We start from the raw sequence: 16,039 nt of genomic DNA, 5'->3' as shown, positions 1-16,039 counted from the left end.
AATAATTATTTCTGAGATAAATCCGTTTCATATAGGAACCATAGTAAAACTAGTTTTATAGCCGAGATGTATTAATGGTAGGACAAAAACTGTCTTAAAAACAGCGTGAGAACGATAGAACTTCACGACTAATTGTAATTTTATTGGACTCCTTCTAGAAGACCAACGTTACATCAGATACACAATAAACAAGTCAAGGTAATACCGCTCTCAGAACTGTCACTAACGTGAATTTATCATGGTAAAGACACTTTGGCGAGTATGTTATCGCGTTAGCTAGCTAGCTAGCAGTCCAGTTAGCTTACTTTTATTGTCATGACTTCATTTGCAAATATCCTGTAATTTGTAGTTTAGGCCTATACATTGAAGACTTCGAGCGATCAAGATAGCATGTGATCAATTGCAGTTACATAAACAAACATTTAGCTAGCTGGCCTAATTACATCATTCCACGATAGCAAGGTCTCCAGAGGCATGTCCAAACTAGAATCCTAGAGCTTAATTTAACAGTTAGCTAACGTTAGCGAATCAGTACATTAGTCGATATAGGACGAGCTAAATAGTTTATTTTCCTATAACTAATTGAATGATCATTCAAATGTCATTGTACATACAGTGCACTCAAAAGTATTCATACCACTTGACCTTTTCCACATGTTACGTTACAGTTTTATTCTAAAATGGATGAAATAGTTTTTTCTTAATCTACACACTACCTCATAATGAAAAAGCAAAACCTTTTTTTTTTTTTTTTTTACTTGTTTGCACAAAAATAATAAACTGATCACGTTCACATTATTATTCAGACCCTTTACTCAGTACTTTGTTGAAGCACGTTTGGCAGCGATTACAGCCTTGAGTCTTCTTGGGAATGACGCTATAAACTTGGCACACCTGTATTCGGGGAGTTTCTCCCATTCTTCGCTGAAGATTCTGTCAGGTTGGATGGGAAGCTTTGCTGCACAGGGGGTTCAAGTCGGTACTGGTGTGCCATGTCTTGGACAAAAAGGCTTCTCAATAGTTTTTACCCCCAAGCCATAAGACACCTGAGCAGGTAATCAAATGGATACCCAGACTATTTGCATTGTGTGCCACCCCAACCCCTCTCTTACGCTACTGCTACTCTCTGTTCATCATATGCGTAGTCATTTTAAGCATATGTACATACTACCTCAATCAGCCTGACTAACCGGTGTCTGTATGTAGCCTCGCTACTGTATATAGCTACTGTATAATACTGTTATTTTTCACTGTCTTTTTTACTGTTGTATTCTTTACTTCCCTATTGTTCACCTAATACCTTTTTTCACTATTGGTTGGAGCCTATGAGTAAGCATTTCACTGTAACACTTTTTGTATTCGGCGTATTCGGTGTATTTGATTTGTGCCCTTGCTGGGCCAGGTCTTGAGTGCACTTTTCATCAAGGATCTCTTTACTTTGCATCCCCACAGCATGAGGCTGCCACAACCATGTTTCATGATGGTGCCAGGTCTCCTCAAGACTTGATTATGGCATTCTGGCCGACGGGTTAAATCTTGGTTTCATCAGACCATCATTTCTTGTTTTATGGTTTGAGAGGCTTATAGGTTCCTTTTTGCAAACTCCAAACGGGCTGTCATGCCTTTTCCTGATGAGTGGCTTCTGTCTGGCCACTCTACCATCAGGCCTGATTGGTGGAGTGCTGTAGATGGGAGAACCTTCCAGAAGGACAACTACTTCCACAGAGGAGCTCTGTCAGGTTCTTGGTCACCTACCTGACAAAGACCCTTTTCCCCCTGATTGCTCAGTTTGGCCTGGTGGCCAGCTCTAGGAAGGGTCTTGGTGGTTGCAAACTACTTCCATTTAAGAATGGATGCCACTGTGTTCTTGGGGACCTTAAATGCTGTAGATATTTTTGGAACCCTTCTCTAGATCTGTGCCTCGACACAATCTTATCTCGGAGCTCTACGGACAATTACTTCAACCTCATGGCTTGGTTTTTGCTGTGACATGCAATGTCAACTGTGGGACCTTGTATAGACAGGTGTGTTTGTGCCTTTGCAAATCATGTCCAATCAACTAAATTTACCACAGGTGGACTCCCGAGTGACGCAGTGGTCTAAGGCACTGCGTCTCAGTGCGTCGTTGCAGTCCCTAGTTCGAATCCAGGCTGTATCTCATCTGGCTGTGATTGGGAGTCCCATAGGGCTGCGCACAATTTACCCAGCGCCGACCGGGTTTGGCCGGGGTAGGCAGTCATTGTAAATAAGAATTTGTTCTTAACTGACTTGCCTACTTAAATAAAGGTTCATTATTGTCATATTTTATTATGAAGTTGTATAGAACATCTCAAGGATGGTCAATGGAAAAAGGATCCACCTAAAGCTAAATTTCTAGTCTCATAGCAAAGGGTCTGAATACTTATGTAAATAAGGTATTTCAGTTTTTTATACATTTGCAAAAATTCTAAACCTGTTTACTCTTTGTCATTATGGGATATTGTGTAGATGAGGGGAAAATGTATTTTATACATTTTAGAATAAGGCTAATGTAACAAAATGTGGAGAAAGTCAAGGGGTCTGATTACTTTCTGAATGCACTGTATGTCACAATGTCCTGACCTACAACAGTCTCTGCTGATATCAAAGTCAAGAAACATGACTTCTCTTGTTGTTGCTCATATCATAGGTTCATCAAACCATCCCTACTATGGACCTACTTAGGAGAACAGCCATGCAAGAGGACATGGTCCAGTACGATCTCTTCTTGGTTCAGCCAAACCTCTCAGACACACAGGCTGACGAACTATGTCTGCAACACCTAGTGGAGGAGATTTTGGCGAAGGTTGCACCTCTCCTTATGCGGCATATCTGGCAACAGCAGCCATTCAACCTCAAGTACCACACTGAGAAAGGTACGGTACTTGTCCTGATCTGGATACAAATGTTCTTCAAGGTTTTAAGTATTTGTTATATAAATTAATTTCAACCTTTGACTGATTGAATGCTGGTGTCTTGATTGTACCTGCAGGGGGAGTTCCTGCACACATTGGAGGTAGCACTGTGTTTGGGGACAGTGTGGAGGATGAGTGGTTCATCGTATACCTCCTCCTCCAAATCACACAAGCCTTCCCTGAACTTGCTGCCAGGTAGAGTGGAACACAGTCTGCAAATCCCTGTAATACTTCCAGTTGGTTTCAATTATTTTGTGTTCATTCCTACTGATATTTACTTTAACTTGATACAGGTTAGAGGACAATGATGGGGAGTTCCTTCTGATTGAAGTAGCAGACTATCTTCCAAAGTGGTTGAATCCAGAGAGCAGTGAAAACAGAGTAAGATCTCTACCTCTGATGACTAAGATCTGTTTATCACTCTCTGTATATCGCTTCACATACCTGACTATCCCTTTGTTTGTTGTCTCTGGAGGTGCATATCAGATCTCGCTCACTCCGGTCTCTCTCTCTCTGTAGGTCTCTTTCAATCTGTGTTTCTCTGGTTCTGGTCTGCTAGGTGTTCCTCCACAGAGGTGAGCTGTACATCCTGCCTTGTCCCTCCCGCTCTGGTGATGTTGGCCTGCCCAGAGATGCAGTGCCCAGTGTGACCCAGGCTCTGGCACTGCTGTCATCCCACACACAGGCCTGTCTCGCAAGCCCCATGATCCGCACTGCCCTGGGGAAAAGACTGGCAGGGTGAGTGAAGCAGCAGAAACAACGCTATGACTTGAAGGGATTGTAAAGGTATCTGTTTGACGGTAGTTTTGGGCGTTATGATTGCTCAGGAATGCATATTTAAGGGTATATAGATTTCGTATGTCTAGCCACACATTCAAGCCTACTGTCATAATGACCGTGAGTGGGTGTGTGTATCTGGCTTCACAGATATCCAGAGAAGATCCAGGCAAACCTTCACCATGCTCACTGCTTCCTGCCTGCGGGCATCGCTACAGTGTTGGCACAGCGACCAGACCTGGTTGCCCCGGCAGTGTCAGCTTTCTACCTGAGAGATCCAGTAGATCTACAGGCCTGTCGGACGTTCCGGACCTTTCCCGCCGACACACGAGTCCTAACCTCGGTACACATAAGTTGCCTTTTTACTTGTTGACGGGTGTATGAATTTTAGTGTTGTCACGATACCAATATTGAGATACCAGATTTTCCTTGGCAAAAAAAGACCACTACACAGCCAAAACTCTATGGTCCTTTAAAACCTGCTTTTGTAAAATATGATGTGCCATTGCTTGCGAAATATACAAATGTGACTAGTTGGAAACACAAGGCTGTTTTTGTTCCTTTACTTCCTGGTATTGGTATCATTACAACACGACTGCATTGTGTGTTATGCAGTGTAGTTTTGGTATATTAGCGCTGTATTTAGATGTTGCCTATGTGTCTTTCCAGGTGACATTCACCCGTTGCCTGTACGCCCAAATGCAGCAGCAGCATTTCACCCCCGACCGGAGGAGTGGGTTCACCCTGCCTGCCCGGTCCCACCCCCAGTACCGTGCCCACGAGCTGGGCATGAAACTGGTGAGTTCACCCCCACCCACTAACAATATTGATATTTCTTAGACTACTCCGGCTCTTAGTTATTCTTGTCTCTGACCTTCCCAGGCCCATGGCTTTGAAATCCTGTGCTCCAAATGCAGACAGCCATCATCGGTGCCTGATGCTCCCATCAGCTGTAACCCCTTGTGGAAAGGATTTCTGAACAGTCTGAAGAAGAAGGGTTATTTCAGAGTGAGTCATTACTCTGCCTCTGACAGAAAGGGTGATTGGCTCACGGCTTGCATATATTTGGTGTATGTGTGTGTGTGTGTGTGTATATATATATATATATGTGTCATATTTTTATGTAATATTTATTTTATATGATATAACATTTAGCAGACACTAGCTCATCGGTTTTGTACCAATGAACTTGCGTTATTAAAACCGCTGTAATCTTGACAGCATGTACAACTGCTTCAACTGATCTTTAACCCAGTGAACTGATTACACATGTTCAAGCGTTTCGATTTTTCTATTATTGGTTAGTAAGTGGTCTTTTTTTGCATATCTTGCAAACAAAAGTAAATCATTATTTCAGAATTGTTTAGATTGTGAGACTGCTAATCTCTGCTAGTTAACCAGTAAGAGGGGCGGGGGGTGGGGGGGAGAAGCTCTTGAATCCTCTATTTCGTGTTTCTGTGAGGATAGCAGTCTTGTACTGTTAGCATTGCAATTGTCAGTGATTCATAGTCTTATACATTTTGGTGACATATTATTGTCTGTGGCAGGGGGAGCTGGAGGGCTCTGCACATTACAGAAAACTGATGACTTCAGCAGAGAACTTCTTTAAGCAGTCAATCACCCCAACACACAGGTGAGTGCTCTCAGCTTGTGTGTGTAGGTACACGTGTGGTATTTTCAATGCCGTGGTTTTACAGGCCCTCTTAGCTGCAGAGACACATTTTAACTGTTAAAGCTAATTTTGTGCAATTTTACCATGGGGCAGAGAGAAAAAGTGTGGTTTCAAACACAAATTCTTGCAATTCTACATTTTGTCATGGGGCTGAGAATTTTCAGTTTAAAGCTAATTTCCTAACAATTATGTGCATTTTTACATGGCATACGCCATCTGAGTGACTCAAACATGACTAAATCAATATGGACCCCATGACATTTTGGGAATTTCATTCTGACTGTCTAGTTTTTATTTTGGTGATTTGTTCATTCTTAAAGAGGATCTTATTGAAAAATATATTGCTCCATTAGCTTTTCTATCTGGTTTTAGTCATTTAAGTTTACACCGAAAATGCTTTAGCAGTGCATCACTGGAAAACACTGAATACACTATCCTGTGTGTTTGTAGCTCAGGTGGCAGGGCCCCAGCTGAGGAGGTTCTTCAGCTATTACAGAGCTGTGCTCCCTACAACCTGGATGAGCTGAGTAAACAGGAGTCCCATCTACCCCCAGAGGATAGTGAGTACAACACCTCACTTTACTATAGTACAACAGTCAGTCTTGTACCAGCTCAGGTGCATTGAGTGAAGTTAATTTTATTATATCTCACTCACTGAACTGATGTTCACACCACAAAGTAGCATGCTGGCTTTCATGTTAGATAAAATCAGTCATTAGGACTGCTGATTAGGGGAAGGGATCAGCCTGTAGTGAACAGAACAAAGAAGCTGTTTCCATAAAAATGAGCTTATCAAGGTTGATGACAACACTGATTTTTCTCTTATTCCCCCCCCCCCCCATGTCCAGGTGAAGGTTGGCTGGATATTTCAGCCCAGGAGCTGGAGCATCTGTTGGAGGGGAGTGGAGTGGGGTTGGGTGGCTCCGAGCCCAGCCTGACCAAACATACGCAGGGGGGAAGGAGTGAGAAAGGGGAGGAGGAGGGCAGCTACAGTCTGGTGGCTGTAACCCAGGGCATGAAGAACTTCATCAACGCCGTGTCTTCACACGAGGGGGCCGAACTACCCTGGTTAGACTGACTGAGTGGCTGATTCACTGTCTGTCCACACTATTCTACTTAGCAGTTAGCTTCCCACGTAAAGGGCTATGCAATAATACGGTATAGAACGTTAATGTACGCTAGCTGACTGTAATGGGTATTCAGTTGTGTGTGTGTGTGTGTGTGTATATATATGTGTAATTTGACTTTGTTTATTATAGGTCCCATTCAAATGAGCCGTTCAGGTTTGATCCAGAATCCATGGCTGGTGCACTGGACAGACTACTGGGTATGTAGTTGAATAAGGGCTACTTTTTTATGAACTCCCATATGTCACAGTAGAACTAGCTTGAAGATGGTGGCCTGCGTTAGAGCCCTGCGCAGGTATAAGTTTAAAGCCAGAGCTGGCTTTAAACACTGTCTTGTTCCCGGACAAGCTTAACCCCTTCACCCTCTTTGAGGATAACAGTGCCACCAACGCGGCCCGCTCCCAAGGACTGTGGGCTCTTGTTCCCTGTGGCCGATGTGAGTAAGACGAGCGTGGTAAGTGTGTTAACCCCCCGCAAGGCTACTGGCCCAGACGGCATCCCCAGCTGCGTCCTCGGCGCAGACCAGCTGGCTGGAGTGTTTAAGGACATATTCAATCTCTCCCTATCCCAGTCTGCTGTTCCCACTTGCTTCAAGCTGTCCAGCATTGTTCCTTTACACAAGAAAGCAAAGGTAATTTAACTAAATTACCCTGGGGCGGCAGGGTAGCCTAGTGGTTCGAGCTTTGGACTAGTTACCGGAAGGTTGCAAGTTCAAATCCCCTAGCTGACAAGGTACAAATCTGTCGTTCTGCCCCTGAATAGGCAGTTAACCCACTGTTCCTAGGCCGTCATTGAAAATAAGAATTTGTTCTTAACTGACTTGCCTAGTTAAATGACTAAATAAAATAACTATCACCCTGTAGCACTCACTTCTGTTTTCATGAAGTCCTTTGAGGCTAGTTAAGGATCATATCCCTTCCACCTTACCTGACACCCTAAACCCACTTCAATTTGCTTACCGCCCCAATAGATCCACAGATGATGCAATCACATTGCCCTCATCTGGACAAGAGGAATACCTATGTAAGAATGCTGTTCATTGACTATAGCTCAGCCTTCAACACCATAATACCTTCCAAGCTCATTATTAAGCTTGGGGCCCTGGGTCTGAACCCCGCACTGTGCAACTAGGTCCTGGACTTCCTGATGGGCCGTCCCCAGGTGGTGAAGGTAGGAAACAACACCACTTCGCTGATCCTCAACACACGGGCCCCACAAGGGTTTGTGTGCTCAGCCCCCTTCTGTACTCCTTGTTCACCCGTTAACTGCATGGCCATGCACGCCTCAAGTTTGCAGACGACACAACAGTAGTAGGCCTGATTACCAGCAATGGACGAGGCCACCTCAATGTCAACAAAACGAAGGAGCTGATCGTGGACTTCAGGAAACAGCAGAGGGAGCAAGCCCCTATCCACGTCGCAGCAGCGCTTCTTCAATCTCAGGGGCCAAACCAATTTTCTATAGCCTCCTAAGACAACTTTTACAGATGCACAGTTGAGTGACTCCCTAGTGGCGCAGCCGTCTAAGGCACTGCATCACAGTGCTTGAGGCGTCACTACAGATCCGGGTTAGATCCCGAGCTTTGTCGCAGCTGGCCGCTAAGCAGGGTTGGTCCTGGTCAGTCCCTGCATGGGAGACCAGATGCTGCTGGAAGTGGTGTTGGAGGGCCAGTAGGAGGCACTCTTTCCTCTGGTCTTAAAAAAAAAGGGACACTGCCCTGTGTAGGGTGCTGTCTTTTGGACGGGATGTTAAACAGGTGTCCTGACTCTGAGGTCATTAAAGATTCCATGGGACTTATTGTAAGAGTGGGGGTGTTAACCCCGGTGTCCTGGCTAAATTCCCACTCTGAAATGGCCCTCAAACCATCATGGTCACCTAATAATTTCCAGTTTACGATTGGCTCATTCATCCCCCTCTACCCTGTAACTATTCCCCAGGTCGTTGCTGTAAATGAGAACATGTTCTCAGTCAACTTACCTGGTAAAATAACGGATAAATAAATAGACCCATGTGGCGGCGCACAATTGGCCCAACATCATCCGGGTTAGGGAAGGGTTTGTCCTTGTCCCATCGTGCTTGATCCTGGGCTGTATCACAGCCTGGTATGGCAACTGCACTTCCCGCAATCGTGTTGTCTACCAAACGCATCACCGTGGGCACACTTCATGCCCTCCAGGCCACGTACAGCACCCGATGTCACAGGAAGGCCAAAAAGATCAAGTACATCAACCATCCGAGCCACGGCCTGTTCACCTCGCAGTCATTCAGAGGGCGAGGTCAGTACAGTTTAAGATAAAATATATTTTCAACTTTAACTAGGTAAGTCGGTTAAGAACAAATTCTTATTTACAATGACGGCCTAGGAACTGTTGGTTAACTGCCTTGTTCAGGGGCAGAATGACAGATTTTTACCTTGTCAGCTCGGTGATTCGATCCAGCAACCTTTTGGTTACTGGCTCTAACCACTAGGCTACCTGCTGCCCCAGATGCATCAAGCTGGGACCAAGAGACTGATAAACAGCTTCTATCAAGGCCTTCAAACTGTTAAATTGCTGTCACAAGCCGCTACTCAACCCTGCACTTTAAGGGCTGCTGCCATTTATACAAAGACATGGAATCACTGTCAACTTTAATAATGTTTGCATACTGCTTTACTCATCTCATATGTGTATGTACTGTATTTTGGTCAAAGCCACTATTGCTCGTCCTAATTTTTGTTTGTTTGTTTCTTAATTCCATTATTTTATATTCTTTTATATTTGTGTGAATTGTTAGAATTGTTAGATGGTACTGCACTGTTGGAGCTAGGAACAGAAGCATTTCGCTACATCCGCAATAACGGCTAAATATGTGGTTACCAATTACAACATTTTATTTGATATGCTTGTACTGCACAGCAGAGTATATGCGCAAATAGTTTCGCTTCAAAATGTTAGTGAGCCCTGCCCTTACCCTAGTTATGGATTAAAAAAAGACAGGCCCGGCCTTTACCCTAGTTATTGATTAACCTGCTGCATAATTTCGGGACCTGTCTAGTCTGTACTTTCCAACTATCTGCTATGTAAATATTTCAGGGGCTAAGGATGAGGAGTTGGACTCAGACGACCTAGATGACGACGACGACGATGATGATAGAGTGAAGGGTCCTACTGGACCGCTAGGAGTAGGACCAGAAGCTTTGGAAGATCTTAGGAAGTACATGGATGAGATGGACCATGAGCTTATGGGCACAAACATCGGACAGAGCTTCAACCAGCAGGCAAGTCCGAGTTGTGGATATATATTAATTCTTGTGGCTGTGTGCAAATTCCGTAAAGAGTTATTTGAGAGAGGCTGCATAAGTTGAATTAGTTGCATAGAAATATGTTAAATAATAATTGTATTCTATGGTTCAAGCAGGACACCAGTAAAGCAGGCCCTGGCCAGGAGGATCTGCTGGGTGAGGATGAAGAGGAGATCCAGCCCCTGAACATAGACCTTAACCTGGTCACTAACCTCCTGGAGTCTCTGAGCTCCCAGGCTGGGCTGGCTGGGCCTGCCTCTAACCTGCTGCACAGTCTTGGCATCCACCTGCCCCCCAATACTGACCGTTCATGAACACCTGCCCCCCCCACCCCCCCACCTAGTGCCCATATCTTACTGTCTGCACAGCCAGGATGCACAGGACTTTAAACTCCTGGCTCCAGAGTATTCTGGGACAGAATCATATTGATCATCAGGATAGGGGTTTGACAACTGGATCATGTTTGCATTCAGAATGGCAAGATCTAAATGTTAACTGTAACCCTAAAACTTTGATTCTAACAGACACTTGTATCCCTGTTGGATATATTAATCTGATTCTGACTGTCTTAAATGTGTGTTCTTTTTTTTTTACAGCACTTATAATACATGAAATAGTCACATAATAAAGCCATTACTTTTGGGAGACAAAATATGTAACTATTTTCTAAATTAAGTACAATTATTTTCACTGCCTTGAAACCACACTTCTTCACTTACCCTGTGCCTTTATTGGAATTACATTGTTATTAACAAATGCACATGTCAGGACAGGTCTGATGGAAACAGCAAATTTGTCAGTAAAATTTCCAAATGTCAACAAAATATTCTAGACAAGGTGAGATTTTTGTCAATAACATTAATAATGTGGAAAATGGTGATGGAAACACCTTTATGCACAAATGATTTAATAACGTAAACCTGGAGTCACACGAAGATATGTTGTGTGGTCGTCTCACTACGACTCGGAAACCTAGCATTTTATTAGGTTAAAGATGAAATATGTTATAATAATCACAGGGTGGGAAAGTGCACTGTGAGTTTGCTGCGGCTTTCCAATAGATATTCTATTTGACAAATTCTCGCTCTTATCCACAATACCCCCCCCCACTGTATATGTGAGATATTAGCTAGTGATTTTTTTTTATGTAACTATTAACTGTTGCTATTTAATGCAACTGTTTTTGTGACAACGGGTAGAGTAGAAAATGCACATTGAACTGATTTTTATTCGGTACATCTACATGAATTTCCAAAAGTCCTATCAACTGATTTCAGCCAGTGTATTGTATGTCAGTGGATTGACTGTTTGAATTGAATATTGGCAGTTGTAAAAATGCATGGAATCATTCCTCTAAATTTGGAAGGCTAGCTATCAAACATACAGTGCATATACATTCTTCAAATGCATTATTTTACACTATCTTATAGCACTGGCAAACCATGGTTGACCAACTCTCAGACCAAAATGGCTGACATTTACCTTATAAAGTTCAAGATTATTCTAGTAATTTGATGGTCATGTGCTTGCTTTTTATCATTTGTCTTTTGTAGCTCAGTTGGTAGTGCATGGTGCTTGTAACGCCAGGGTAGTGGGTTCGATTCCCGTGACCGTCCATATGTAAAACCTATACACGCATGACTAAGTTGCTTCGGCTAAAAGCGTCTGCTTAATGGCATATGTTATATTATCCCCAACAAGTTGGTTCTTTCTGCATATATTCACATGATTGGATGGAAACCTAGCTACTGTTTTATTGTTGCATGTGGGGATTTGAAAAACCTTGAGGTAGACAGTGTATCTTTATCGGTTAACACTTGAACTGTAATGCTTATCATTTAGTGTATCAATTACACCACTCTAAAGTAGCAGCCTTATGACATATTCCCAGTCACATTCGGATCATTTCTGTATGGTTGATAATCCAGTGCATAGATTTTATCCAGTCTTCCTACATATTGAGTGCCTTTTCAAACCATTTTATATAGGTTCAGTAGTAAGTATGATATACAGGATAAGAAGGAACACAGCGCTGGTAATTAAAGCGCTGCACCTAGGGAGTTGAAGACTTTGTACTACAGAGAGGGAATAATACTGCTCTGTAGTACAACTATCGTTCTACTGGTAGAAGTTGACCATATAGACAGATCTAGGAAAAGATTATCCTTACCAAATCCTCCCTTTAACCATTACCTTTTACAGATCCACAATCGAGAGCATCCTGTCAGGCTGTATCACAGCCTGGTACAGCAACTGCTCCACCCTCAACTGCAAGGCTCTACAGAGGGTGGTGTGGTCTGCACAACGCATCACCGGGGGCAAAGTACCTGCCCTCCATGACAACTATAGCACCCGATGTCACAGGAAGGCAAAAAAGATCAAGGACAATAACCACCCGAGCCACTGTCTCTTCACACCACTACCATCCAGAAGGCGAGGTCAGTACAGGTACATCAAAGCTGGGACTGAGAGACTGAAAAACAGCTTCTATCTCAAGGCCATCAGACTTAACAGAAATCACTAACCCAGAGAGGCTGTGTGCCTACATGGAGACCCAATCACTGGCCACTTTTACAAATGGATCACTAGTCACTTTAAACAATGCCACTTTACTAATGTTTATATGTAATGTCAGATGTATATACTGTATGTTATATCTATTGCGCCTTGCCTATGCCGCTCGGCCATCGCTCATCCATCCTTACTACTGAACCTGATTTGTGTGTATTAGGTAGATGTTGGGGAATTGTTGCGCTGTCGGAACCAGAAGCACAAGCATTTTGCTACACTCGCATTAACATCTGCTAACCATGTGTATGTGACAAATGCAATTTGATTTGAGGGAGGCAACTGACTTCTGACTAGTCTCTATAGTCAACTTCATCCTCCTCCATGTTGGATCATCAGGCTGTACAACGGTCTTGTTAATCCGTGTGCCGTGTGGAGTAGCGCTGCAGCCAGCGGAGAGAAGGTCAGAGCGGCCATGTCCACCAAGAGGTGCTGTAGAGCTCCCAGCAGCAGTATTGCCAGCAGGTAGCCCATGAAGAGCAGGCTGTGCCAGCTACCCTCGCCCAGTGCCCGGGGGCCCTCTGGGTGCAGCAGGCACAGGAAGCCAAGCACCAGGCTCTGGTTCACCATCAGGGTGAAGTACAGGTCAAAAGGCGAGGTGTGGTCGCTGCTGTGGTGCCGGTGCTCGGTCTCAGCCACCTTGGCCAGCCAGGTCAGAGAAAGGCTGTGGAGAAGGAGGGCCAGCGGGGCGTAGAGACACTCCAGAACCTCCACTGACGGGAGAACCTGAGATGCTACAAAGAGAAGGGGTAAATTAGTGTACTGACACAACTGATGATTGACACACCAACACATTCAATTTTATGAGACTATTAAGATTTCCCACAAACCTCCCCCACTGACTTTCCCCTCAAGCTAATCACTGTAAATGCATTTACCTGTGATAGTGACGGAGGTGAAAGTGATGACCGTGATAAGGCCTGTTAGGTGGACTGATGGCGGTACTGCCAGCCGCAGGCCGTGACTCCAGCCCACACAGAGCAGGGGCAGCAGGCGCATGGTGAGGGCGTACATGCCAGAGTGGGCACTGGCCTCTGCCCACACACCCAGCACAGTTTGGGCACTGCCACAGACAGAAGGCACTAGCAGGCGTTCACCCAGAGACAAAGAGTAGGGCTTCAGTGGTGCCAGGCCCATGGCATGGAGGAGCAGCAAGTATAGCAGAGTCACCAGCACCTGGGAAAGACATGCCATAAACACAGGCAAACATTAGCCATTTTAAAGAGCAACTGCCCCTAAAAACCAACTTCTCCTTTTGAAAATGGCCTATTTGGCATCGATAAGTCAAACATTTATTCTAGTGTCAAAATTGACTACGAATTGTAAATAAGTGGTCATAGTCCGTCTCATCCAAAACTGAGATTTGCGAGATGATTGTATGTCACATAATGAGGGTTCCGTAACAGTTTTCCTTGGGTTGGGTTTATTTCAGTCAAGCCCACATGCCCACAGCCGGCAGCACCCAAGCAATCCTCAATTGGGAACACAGCTACATGCGACCAGATTGACAATGGGCATTACAATTTGGTTTGACATTTGATATCCCTATGTTGCTAGTTAGGGACCATCAGTAAATTACACAATGTACGTGGAACAATATCTTAAAATAGCTCTCAATTTCATATATTAATATCAAACCATCTACAAGATTGTAGAAATTTCTTTACAAATATTGAAAGCATTTAATGAGACAACTAAAATGTCTGCAACATGAAAATATTTTCGCATTTACATTGTGTAATTTATTGACGGTCCCTAACTAGCCCCGTAGATAGGCTATCCAAAGTCAAACCAGCTTTGTTACAGTCGCACACCAGCCGGCTGAAGATAATTTTACAATAATTCTGATCATTATTATTTCTAAAAGTTACCACTTAGCAAAGGCCTAATGATGATTAGAAACATTGATGGCTCATGCAAAATCCAAACACCACAACTCAAAACCCGACACAGTTTATTCTTATAGTAACCCTGAGCAAACCGTGCCCTACCTGGACAAATGTGATTGGTACAGCAAACTGGTAGTGGTACTGGGGAATGAAGATATCAGCAACAAAGCTGCGGAGCCGATCTGCCAGGGCATACAACACCATGACCAATAGGGTGGCACTATAGCTGAGTAATGGCACCAGAGGCTTCCATACATCAGGCAAAAACCTCCTCAGTATACTAGCACTCCTCTTCCATCTCTTCCACCAAGGACTGTTCAGGGAAAACAATGGCACAGAGAGTAATACAGGAGGAGTGTACTTCAGGAGACTATTGATAGAAACATTTAAACGAATTGGAATACACTGCAATGAACTGCATATATCTCGTGTCTACAATTAAGTACTATTAATCTGTTATCTACTATTATGGAAAACATGTGAATACCATTCTGTCCGGAGACAGCCCCTGGTAGTAGGGTAGGTATCCCTGGGGTCCATCCTCATATTCCAACTGCCTCTCATCAACCCCTCTACTGCATCAGGTAATGGAGGTAGAGAGCCATCATTCCTCCACTCGCTAAAAAATGGGTGCCACCAATCACTTCCATGACATAAATCACATTAACATCTTTATTTCTTTATTAATTTACTTCACCATTATCTTGGGCTTTCTGTCTTTGTAACTGACAAAACACTATGACAAAACTATACATTCCAAAACGCCATAAATACATTTTCTGAAATTAGCTTTAATTGTTTTAAAGAAATTATGAAGGAGCTTGGTGTTTTATTTTCACTATCTAATGACATGGGGTTGTTATTTTTGCTATATCTGCTTCACTCTCAGATAAATAAGTAGTACTGCTAGGTTTAACACTGTCAAATGTAACATAACTACATTTTTAATAAAGAACTGCACAAATGATACATTTGTGACAAATGTATAACAAATTATAATTCAATACAGTAATATGAGATCTGTATGTAAAACAATTACCTTGACATTTTAGTAATTTAAAACAGGGTTCCCAAACTCTTCAAGTGGACTATACCCTATAGTTACTCAGACAAAACTCCATAAGAAAAATGTATGTCCCTCGTCTCCTTCTCCTCTCCAACCAATATCCACGGATGAAACCGGTTGATGTGGTTATATTGACCACAGATACATGTTCCTTATCAAACAGGTTTAAAAGAGTTCCCTTTCTATGTTCTCAGTATTGAGCGTCTGAGGCCAATGACCTGAGCGGAATGCGTTTTCCATGTGAGCCTTCACGAACTCTAAGCACACAGTTATTGACATCTAGATGGACTTTAACCTCACCTGTTATAAACTCAGCAGAAAAAGAAATGTCCTCTCACTGACAACTGTGTTTATGTTCAGCAAACGTAACATGTGTAAATATTTGTATGACCATAAGTTTCAACAACTGAGACAGAAACTGAACAAGTTCCACGGACATGTGACTAACAGAAATGGAATAAAGTGTCCCTGAACAAAGGGGGGTCAAAATCAAAAGTAACAGTAGTATCTAGTGTGGCCACCAGCTGCATTAAGTTCTGCAGTGCATCTCCTCCTTATGGACTGCACCAGATTTGCCAGTTCTTGCTTTGAGATGTTACCCCACACTTCCACCAAGGCACCTGCAAGTTCCCCGGACATTTCTTGGGGGAATAGCCCTAGCCCTCACCCTCCGATCCAACAGGTCCCAGACGTGCTCAATGGGATTTAGATCCGGGCTCTTCGC

General features: G+C 43.5%; 2 protein-coding genes across 3 annotated transcripts; one reads left to right on the top strand and one right to left on the bottom strand.

Annotated features, from left to right (window-relative positions):
* Positions 1-62: 62 nt before the first annotated feature.
* On the top strand, positions 63-10,446 carry ecd (ecdysoneless homolog (Drosophila)). Of its 2 annotated transcripts, none has more exons than XM_020495249.2 (14): positions 63-198; positions 2,669-2,894; positions 3,011-3,128; positions 3,227-3,314; positions 3,493-3,671; positions 3,861-4,053; positions 4,380-4,508; positions 4,593-4,718; positions 5,258-5,343; positions 5,833-5,942; positions 6,231-6,450; positions 6,642-6,709; positions 9,584-9,768; positions 9,909-10,446. In XM_020495249.2, exons 2-14 carry the CDS (start codon positions 2,690-2,692, stop codon positions 10,104-10,106), a joined length of 1,905 nt encoding a protein of 634 aa, XP_020350838.1. In that variant the 5' UTR covers positions 63-198; positions 2,669-2,689; the 3' UTR covers positions 10,107-10,446. The 2 variants fall into 2 exon arrangements, with proteins under 2 accessions (XP_020350838.1, XP_020350837.1); XM_020495248.2 differs by having other exon boundaries at positions 9,906-10,359.
* A 56-nt stretch (positions 10,447-10,502) lies between these two features.
* On the bottom strand, positions 10,503-15,639 carry LOC109899118 (uncharacterized). Its single transcript, XM_020494174.2, has 5 exons — positions 15,289-15,639; positions 14,737-14,868; positions 14,352-14,562; positions 13,239-13,536; positions 10,503-13,094 (listed from the first exon to the last, which is right to left on the bottom strand). Exons 1-5 carry the CDS (start codon positions 15,294-15,296, stop codon positions 12,673-12,675), a joined length of 1,071 nt encoding a protein of 356 aa, XP_020349763.1. The 5' UTR covers positions 15,297-15,639; the 3' UTR covers positions 10,503-12,672.
* Positions 15,640-16,039: the final 400 nt, after the last annotated feature.

Source organism: Oncorhynchus kisutch, linkage group LG11 (genome assembly GCF_002021735.2).
Source record: "Oncorhynchus kisutch isolate 150728-3 linkage group LG11, Okis_V2, whole genome shotgun sequence".
NCBI lineage: Eukaryota > Metazoa > Chordata > Actinopteri > Salmoniformes > Salmonidae > Oncorhynchus > Oncorhynchus kisutch.
Note: the sequence above shows the minus strand (reverse complement) of the source record. Positions and strands in the feature narration are given on the sequence as shown.

Coding starts and splice junctions, on each gene's coding strand:
- ecd (XM_020495248.2), top strand. CDS start 2,690: ATGGACCTACTTAGGAGAACAGCCATGCAAGAGGACATGGTCCAGTAC. Junction 2,895..3,010: donor CAAGTACCACACTGAGAAAG/GTACGGTACTTG, acceptor TTGTACCTGCAG/GGGGAGTTCCTGCACACATT. Junction 3,129..3,226: donor TTCCCTGAACTTGCTGCCAG/GTAGAGTGGAAC, acceptor AACTTGATACAG/GTTAGAGGACAATGATGGGG.
- LOC109899118 (XM_020494174.2), bottom strand. Junction 14,563..14,736: donor GGCTGTCTCCGGACAGAATG/GTATTCACATGT, acceptor TTCCCTGAACAG/TCCTTGGTGGAAGAGATGGA. Junction 13,095..13,238: donor CACCTCCGTCACTATCACAG/GTAAATGCATTT, acceptor TTCTCTTTGTAG/CATCTCAGGTTCTCCCGTCA.